Consider the following 9369-nt stretch of genomic DNA (forward strand, 5'->3'; position numbering starts at 1 on the left):
TCTCCTGACCTCGTGATCCACCCGTCTCGGCCTCCCAAAGTGCTGGGATTACAGGCTTGAGCCACCGCGCCCGGCCAATTTTTGTATTTTTTAATAGAGATGGGGTTTCACCGTGTTGGCCAGGCTGGTCTCGAACTCCTGACCTCAGGTGATCTGCCCACCTCGGCCTCCCAAAGTGTTGGGATTACAGGCATGAGCCACCACGCCTGACCTTTATCTATAACTTGAGACAAATGACTGCTTCTTTCAGGAAACTGAGCCTCAGTTTCCTCATCTGTAAAATGGAGTATAATAATTGTGCCTGTCCAACAGGGTGGTTGTGAAGGTTCGGTCACTTTATATAATTAAAGTGCCAGCTGTAACAGCTGGCATTGTTATGATTTACTGCCACATGTCTGTAGGTAAGTGTGCTCTGATGAATGCATTTCCACATTCATGGATATGTGGATATGAAGGCTACACATTGGCTTTCCAAACATACTCTCAAAAAACTCCCTGTGCACCCAGGGCCTCTCCCACACTGCTCCCAAGGATACATCCATCACGGCCACCATGCTGCGACACGTGTCAATGCCAAAACCATCAGTCTTCAGATCAGGGTCTGTGGGCAACAGGTTGAAAGTCAGAGGCCAGAGGTCAAAGCCACTCAGGCCCCTCTGCCTCTAAACCTACCCTACTCCTTGAGCCCGGTCACTTACGTCGTGTCACAACCTTATTGAGAATGTTCATGAGTTCTGTGGCGCTGACCTCCATGTCCTGCAGGCGGAAGTTAGGGGCAGGTCAGGCGTGACTGAAGGGTCTGAGAATGTCATGGAGAATGGGAACACTGGGATTGTCACGGTCAAGGGTGTGTGCGCAAGGGCAGCCACAAGGGAAGGGATGGAAGGGTTAGGACGGGGTCAGGGAACCCCAGGTTACTTACATCTCCAGCCAGCTGGGCAAAGAGTCTCCGGAACTGCCGGACCTCCTCACTCTCGTTGGCCTCAATGTTGGAGTAATGTGTGCGTGGGGGCTGCAGAGGGAGGAGAGCTCAGAGCAGGGGGAGGGGAACCCGGCCAGGACGGCTCCCCACACCAAGGCACCCTGGGTGGGAAAGTCAGAGTGGGCTGGGCAGCTTGATGAGAAAAAGAATGAGAGGTGGTAGTGAATGGGTGCGCGTATGTGGGGCATGGCTAAGACCCATGGCGTAGCTGCGGACATGGCACGGGAGGAACTGGCAGAGGAATTTCACAAGAAGGGGAGGAAGGTGGGACTTCTCTACAGGAACAGGAATGGGACCTCGAAGAGGCCTTGGCAGGAGAAGTGGGTCTGGTTGCAGAGTGGGCTTACCGGGGGCTCCGGGTTGTATTGCGCAGCCGCCTCGCTGCGAAGAGATAAGGGGGAGGGGTTAGTGTCGGGGGCGGGGCCTCCAACGGGCAGCACTACAGAACCATCAGCCCCAACGCTCCAGACGTCAGCCGCTATCTTCCTTACTTGGTTGCTGTGCCCTTCATCTGTTCTTGCCCTCATCTGTCCCAATCCACACGGCCCTGGTCGTGCCCCTCTTCTCCCTTCCTCAGGCCAACCCCACCCTTCAGGAAACCCAGAGATCCGTCCCCTGGGAGGCTCCACTCCTGCCAGGCACACCTACCCAGTGGCAGATTCCAGTCATCTCGGCCACCCTCAACCTAAAAATCCCACACAGAATAAAAAACCCCCGCCCCTTGGAGGGCTCACTTCATAGAGGCTCTGCCCCAGCTTCCCAAGGTCTTATCCTCCTTAGGTGCCATCTGCCCAAGACTCTACTCCATGGCCTCCTTCCTAAACACCTGTCTTCCCAACATCCTACCCCAGCCATTGGTCCCCGTCCCTTCAAGGGATCACTGCTCAGTGGCCATGACTAATTAGGCCAACCTGCCCTACCCCTACCAGGGCATTTTTCTCAATTAATCCGGCCAGTTCCCAGCAAGCCTAGCCCATTCTGGGCCATTTCCTCTATCCCATTAGGTCTTGCTTTCTCCTGGGCTCACCTCCTCATTAACCCACCTAAAACCTCTGACCACACTCATAAGTCAAGCCCCGACCGTAAAATGTCACTCAGACGCATTGGCTCCGCCCCTTTAACGTTCATCTCCAGGTTAGCCAATGCAGGCCGGGCCCAGACCCATAAGCCCCACCCTCCAAAACTCCACATCGGTCCCCTCAGGACCACATTGTCCTGGTCCCACACAATCAGACTACTCCCATATCAAGCCCCGCTCCCAAGGACTGATATCCGCCTCATTGGGGTCCACCCCCTTATAACAGGACTCTCAAACTAGGCCACCCCGGCCTAATTCAGGTACCCAGGTTAGCCTCCAGGTTAATCCTATTATTGTTAGACCACGCCCCTCCCGGACCACGCCCCCCTGAGGCACCTCCCATTCACATTTCCAGGCCCCGCCCCTCCGATAGTCGCCGCCTTACCTGATGGCGCTGATGACTCCGCCTAGGATGCGCATGGCAGTTCCACCGCCACCGCCGCCTCCGCCGCCGCCTCCACCACCGCCGCCGCCGCCCCCGGCCCCGCTGATCAGACCTCCAAGCACATTCCCCAGGCCCCCACCCAGGCCCCCGCCTCCCCCGCCGCCGCCGCCGCCGCCCTTCAAGAACGAGTTAACCAGGAACATGGCTGCGACTCACTGCTGGGGGGAAAAAAGGGGACCAGTGGGTGCTTCGCCCCTGAGCCCACACCCTCCCCTCAAACACGCATTTCCGGCAGCTGGACATGGGAGGAGGGATCTGAGGCCTCCGGATGGGGGTCTGAGTTTGCGAGGGCGGGTTGTCCTCGCAAGGTTTGCAACCTCCTCGGGTCTAAAAGGCACCCGTGGGCTTGAGGGAGCCTGGACTGGGTGCACGCGTTAACGGGAGGGTGTAGGTCTGGTGGGGGTTCTCTTGTTGGGGACCCCAAGTTGGCGTAAGGCGTGCCCGACGTGTCTGGGCGCTAGAATGTGAGATCCAGAGCCCAGACTGAATGTAAAGGTCCTTGGCGGGTCATGGGCGCGGAGCAAACATCCACCGCCTAAAGGGCCCCAGGGCGGGGTTTAGGAAATCCTAAATGTGGGCTTGAGAATTCAGGTATTCCCAGCGGCAGGATTCCAGTGTCACCTCTGGCTTTGTGGTCTAAGATCGTGGCTGTGAGCCCTGGGTTCCCGGATAATGGGGTCTCTCGCTGGAACTGGGGGCACAGATCTACGATCGTGGTTCAAGACACACCCCAAGGAAGAATTCACAGGGTATCTCTGAAACCTATGGGCCTGTATTTTGGATCATGAGACAGAGGGTGGAGAAGTACGGGACGTCCCCGGGACGGCATGAAAGGGGGTCGAACAGGTCTGAGGGTTCGAATCTGAGACCATGGATCTGGGGGGCTCCTGAGGCCGAGACTTCACGATTCGCCAGGTCTGGGGGCCGCCAAAGCCGGAATTGCGGGGTGCGGAGGGGGTACGGGCTGGGCGCTTACCACCTCACGCGTCCGGAGGTCTGGGAGTCCGTTCCGCTGCCGCTCCCGGGCCTCCCGCAGCGTCCGGCTCCGGAGGGCGGGGCCGGTGACTCAGGCCGCAACTCTCGGGTCTGACACTGCACCGCGGCCCGGCTGTCTCCCGCGCGGTCCTAGAGCCGAAGCGGACATTGCGCATGCGCACCCCACACCGCCCTGCTAGCGGGACCCGGATTTGGTCCTACACGTTTCCAGCGCCGGAGGTCTTGGAACATTGCGCATGCGCACCCCACACCGCCCTGACTCTGTAGGCTGGGGTCTTCCCGACACCCCTCAGGTCTGGGTGCAGGGGCCGGGTGATGAGAACTCGGAGGAGACCCACACCCCCTCAGTGTCGTAGTGTGACAGCCCCTAGGGCCTGCCAATATCCTTCCAGGGTGGCAGTTTTCGGTCCGCTCACTAAGGGACTCCGCACGGGCCCTTTCCAGGTGTTGTCGCGACAAACACCTCCTGGAGGCCTGTAGTACGCTGTGGCTCACACGCAGGAGGACAATCGCCCGTGTCTGTGGCGAGGACTGAGGCTGGAGTGCCTTTCCCAGTGCCTGCAGCAGCCCGGATGGCAGTCAAACCGCAGGCAGCGCAGGCGCCGCCTCCCAGGCGAACCTTACCACGTCCCGCCCCAGTCAGGGGCCACCTGAATCATTCCTTCCTGGACTGGCCCAAAGGGTGTCCTCAGTATGCTAGTGTCTAAAGAAGGCCCCAGACACAGGAAGATTCCTTTGGCGGCGGCCGGGTTTCTTTATTTACTTAAAAAATATTGTTGTTTTTACGTAATAGAGACGGAGGTCTAGCTATGTTGCCCAGGCTGCTCTTGAACTCCGGGCCTCAAGCCATCTCTGCCCTCAAGCCATCCTCCTGCCTCAGCTTCCCAAAGTACTGGGAGGTACTGGGAATACAGGTATGGGCTACCGGCCTTTTTTTGATTTAATTTAATTTTTAACAATACTGTTTTTACATAGCCTGGTTTCTTTCTTTCTTTTTTTTTTCTTGAGACAGCCTCTTGCTCTGTTGCCCAGGCTGGAGTGCAATGGCGCCATCTTGGCTCACTGCAGTCTCCGCCTCCCAGGTTCAAGCGATTCTCCTGCCTCAGCCTCCCGAGTAGCTGGGATTACAGGCGTGCACCACCACGCCCAGCTAGTTTTTGTATTTTTGGTAGAGACGGGGTTTCGCCATGTTGACCAGGCTAGTCTCAAACTCCTGATCTTAGGTGATCCACCCGCCTCGGCCTGCCAAAGTGCTGGGATTACAGGCGTGAGCCACAGGTGTCCAGTACTTTTTCAGGACTCCTCAGGGGCAGCTAAATCTGGCCCCCAGGCAGGCTGGTTGGCTCTTAGTCCCTACCCTGGAGGCTGGCTAGGCTTGAGTTGAATCCTGGCTATGCCCTGTAATAACTGCACAACCCCAAAACAGTGACTTGATATTCCCGAGCAGCAATTTTCTCATCTGTAAAATGGGATCATGGGTTGCTCCATACCACTAGGCCCGCTATCAAAATTAAATGATATCGGCAGAGCGCGGTGGCTCAAGCCTGTAATCCCAGCACTTTGGGAGGCCGAGACTGGTGGATCACGAGGTCAGGATATCGAGATCATCCTGGCTAACCCAGTGAAACCCCGTCTGTACTAAAAAATACAAAAAACTAGCCGGGCGAGGTGGCGGGCGCCTGTAGTCCCAGCTACTTGGGAGGCTGAGGCAGGAGAATGGCGTGAACCTGGGAGGCGGAGCTTGCAGTGAGTTGAGATCCGGGCACTGCACTCCAGCCTGGGCGACAGAGGGAGACTGTCGTCTGAAAAAAAAAAAAAATTAAATGATATCTGCAGGAATACTGATTATTTAAAAAAAACTTAAAGCAGTGGCTGGGTGTGATGGTTCATGCCTGTATTCCCTGCACTTTGGGAGGCTGAGGCAGAAGGATCTCTTGAGCCCAGGAGTTCGACTCCAGCCTGGGCAATATAGTGAGAACTTGTCTCTACAAATAATAATAATATAGAAATTAGCTGAGTGTGGTGGCATGCGCCTAGTCCCAGCTACTCTGGGGACAGGTGGGAGGATCACCAGAGCCCAGGAGGCAGAGGTTACAGTGAGCCGAGATCATGCCACTGTACTACAATCTGGGTGACAGAGCGAGACTCTGTCTCAAATAAATAAATAGCTGGGCACAGTGGCTCACACCTGAAATCCCAGAATTTTGGGATGCTGAAGCGGGCAGATCACCTGAGGCCGGGAGTTCAAGACCGATCTGACTAACATGGAGAAACCCTGTCTCTACTAAAAAATACAAAATTAGCCGGGCATGCTGGCACATGCCCGTAATCCCAGTTACTCGGGAGGCTGAGGCAGGAGAATCACTTGAACCCAGGAGGCAGAGGTTTCAGTGAACCAAGATTGCACCATTGCACTCCAGTCTGGGCAACAAGAGTGAAACTCCATCTCAAATAAATAAATAAATGAATAAATAAATAAATAGGTGATAAATGCTTTGTAAATGCCAGCTATTAGCTCTATGTCTGTGCCCATGCTGCTCCCTCAGCCTGGAGGCCACCTGTATTCCTCAGCTGGTGGACTCTTAGTCATCCTTAAATAATACAAAAACAGGCCGGGTGTGGTGGCTCACGCCTGTAATCCTAGCACTTTGGGAGGCCGAGGCGGGCAGATCACCTGAGGTCAGAAGTTTGAGACGACGCTGGCTAACATGATGAAATCCCGTTTCTCGGCCGGGCGCGGTGGCTCAAGCCTGTAATCCCAGCACTTTGGGAGGCCGAGGCGGGTGGATCACGAGGTCAGGAGATCGAGACCATCCTGGCTAACATGGTGAACCCCCGTCTCTACTAAAAATACAAAAAAAAAACTAGCCGGGCGTGGTGGCGGGCGCCTGTAGTCCCAGCTACTCGGAGGCTGAGGCGGGAGAATGGCGTGAACCCGGGAGGCGGAGCTTGCAGTGAGCCGAGATCGCGCCACTGCACTCCAGCCTGGGCGACACAGCGAGACTCCGTCTCAAAAAAAAAAAAAAGAAATCCCGGTTCTACTAAAAATACAAAAAATTGGCTGGGCGTGGTGGCGTGTGCCTGTTATTCCAGCTACTCGGGAGGCTGAGGCAGGAGAACCGCTTGAATCCAGGAGGCAGAGGTAGTGAGTCGAGATCGCGCCATTGCACTCTAGCTTGGGCAACAAGAGCAAAACTGTCTCAAAAAAATAAAAAAAACAGATAACTGTCAAGCACTCCTTCAAGTGCTTGACGTCCATCAGCTCCCTCATTCTCCTAACAGCCCTGTGACATAGATGCTATTTATTATCCCCATTTTACAGAGAAGTAAACCCACTCTGAGGTTAAACCCAGGCAGCCACGCTCCCTAGCCTGTATCCTTAACCACTACCCTTATGCGTTAATAATATAATTAATATAATAGCTCAAATAACAAGATCACAACAGACAAAACTAGTTGCAGCTGATGTTTCCTGAGGCCTTGCTGGGGCCAGGCCAAGGTAACTGCTACACAAGCCTTGTCTGCAAGGCAGGAGAGAGAACCGAGATTCTGAAAGGCAGGGTCACGGAGGGTGGCAGAACCAGATCTGATCCCGGGCTTGGGTGATGACAAATCTTTTGGTGGTGACTAATCCAGATTCCCTTCTCACCACACCCCTCCCTGCCAGACTGCTGCAGCTCTCTGCCCTCTCCCGAGGCTCACTTGCTGCCAGCCCTCATGCCCTTGGCCAGGAACTCTCCTGCCACCTTTTTTTTTCTGGCCTGGTTGTGTAGCTACTCAGGCTGCAGGTGTCACCTCAGGAGTCATCTCTTCCAGGAAGCCCTCCCTGTCTCCAGCCAGCCTGAGACTAGGTGGAGCTTCCAGTTATATGCTTTCAAAAGGACCTGTACTTTCTCATGGCACTCACTGCCGGTCGTAACCATATTGTCATCTAGTTCTGGCCCCCAACCCCTTATTCCTGGCCAGCCCCAGGTGTTAGGTCTCCATCCTCCTCTCTGTACCACTCATGCCATGGGGTGCCTCCCGTCTATGCACAGCTTAAATCCCATCTCTAGGCTATCAACACCCAGTTTTTTGTTTGTTTTGTTTTGTTTTGTTTTTGAGACGGAATCTTGCTCTGTCACCCAGGCTGGAGTGCAGTGGAGCGATCTCGGCTCACTGCAAGCTCTGCCTCCTGGGTTCACGCCATTCTCCTGCCTCAGCCTCCTGAGCTTCTGACCTTCCTCCAGAACCTGCTCCCTCACCACCTTCCCCACCTAGATTAGTGGCAGCTCTGTCCTTCCAGTGACTTGAGGCCAAACACTCTGGGGTGGTCCTTCACCTCTCTCCTTCACACCCACTCCAGCCTGTCAGCAGATATTATTGGCTCCACCTACAGAAACTAAACTCTTCCCCTCCATGGTCCCCACCCTGGCGCAGCCTCCATCTGGACACCCCACAGCCTTCTCCCTGGTCTCCCAGCTCCCTTCTGTCTGCTCCCCGCTGTCTGCTCCTCTTGTGGAGCCTGAGGAAGCCTGAGACCACCTGAGTCAGGTCAGGGCCCTGCTGCTCAGAGCCCTGCCCTGGCTGCCCCCCACTCCAGGAAACAGTCAAAAGTTCTCATAACAGGGCCAGGTGTGGTGGCTCATGCCTGGAATCCCAGCACTTTGGGAGACTGAGGCAGGAGGATCGCTTGAACCCAGGAGTTTGAGACCAGCCTGGGCAACATGGCAAGACCCCATCTCTACAAAAAATACCAAAAACTAGCCAGGTGTGGTGGCATGTGCCTGTAGTCCCAGCTACTCAGGAGTCTGAGGTGGGAGGATCACTTGAGCCCAGGCCCAGGCGGTAGAGGCTGCAGTGAGCCTTGATTGCACCACTGCACGACTGCACTCTATCCAGCCTGGGCAGCAGAGCGAGACTCTGTCTCAAAAAAAAAAAAAAAAAAAAAAGCGTTCTTATGACAGCCACCAAGTCCCTAGTGATCTGTCCCATCACCTCCCTGCCCTCATCTCTTCCCCCTGGAGAAAGTGAGAAGATGCCTGCCTGGCAGGGTCACCTGCATGTTCCCAGCTGAACACAGACAAAACTCAGCATGGAGGCCCTGCAAGCACAACAACACCCAAACATTCTATCTCAGGGCAGACATAAAGACATGAGGCCGCCAATCCATTACTAAGACCTTCTCCAGCTCCAGGTCTGGGGAGCAGATCTTTCAAGTCTACACATCTAGTGATCTCTGGAAGGTCCTGTCTTTTATCACCCGCTCACATACTGTGTACTTTATTTTTTATTTTATTATTATTATTATTAGTGAGATGGAGTTTCAAGGAGTTTCAATTTTGTTGCCCAGGCTGGAGTGCAATGGCATGGTCTTAGCTCACTGCAACCTCCACCTCCTGGGTTCAAGCGATTCTCCTGCCTCAGCCTCCCAAGTAGCTGGGATTACAGGAGTCCGCCACCACACCTGGCTAATTTGTTTGTATTTTTAGTAGAGACAAGGTTTCACCATGTTGGCCAGGCTGGTCTCGAACTCCTGACCTCAGGTGATCCACCCACCTCAGCCTCCCAAAGTGCTTGGATTACAGGCATGAGCCACCACTCCCACCCCTGTGTACTTTACATATTTATCCAGATTTCTGTCTTCTCCACTAGAATGTGAGCTTGCCATGGACCGGGATTTCTCTTTTTTTTTTTGGAGACAGAGTTTCACTCTGTTGCCCAGGCTGGAGTGCAGTGGCTCAATCTCAGCTTACTGCAACCTCTACCTCCTGGGTTCAAGCAATTCTCTGCCTCAGCCTCCCAAGTAGCTGGGATTACAGGCGACTGCCACCACACTCAGTTAATTTTTGTATTTTTTTTTTTTTTTTTTTTTTTTTTTTTTTTTTT

At 54.5% G+C, this 9369-nt stretch overlaps 1 protein-coding gene across 4 annotated transcripts in view; it reads right to left on the reverse strand.

Annotated features, from left to right (window-relative positions):
- Window positions 1-3707, reverse strand: part of CAPNS1 (calpain small subunit 1) — an 11561-nt gene extending 7854 nt beyond the window's left edge. For 2 of the 4 annotated variants that reach the window (XM_025368658.1, XM_025368655.1), the window contains exons 1-6: window positions 3482-3707; window positions 2446-2663; window positions 1330-1363; window positions 923-1012; window positions 699-756; window positions 537-601 (exon numbers count right to left, since the gene is read on the reverse strand). In XM_025368658.1, the coding sequence (XP_025224443.1) occupies window positions 537-601; window positions 699-756; window positions 923-1012; window positions 1330-1363; window positions 2446-2648 (450 nt within the window). In that variant the 5' untranslated portion in view covers window positions 2649-2663; window positions 3482-3707. Of the gene's footprint in view, window positions 1-536; window positions 602-698; window positions 757-922; window positions 1013-1329; window positions 1364-2445; window positions 2664-3374 lie in introns of all 4 variants that reach the window. The other 2 variants (XM_025368656.1, XM_025368657.1) reach the window with 2 other exon arrangements.
- Between the last annotated feature and the right edge of the window lie 5662 nt (window positions 3708-9369).

This window comes from Theropithecus gelada, chromosome 19, assembly GCF_003255815.1.
Source record: "Theropithecus gelada isolate Dixy chromosome 19, Tgel_1.0, whole genome shotgun sequence".
NCBI lineage: Eukaryota > Metazoa > Chordata > Mammalia > Primates > Cercopithecidae > Theropithecus > Theropithecus gelada.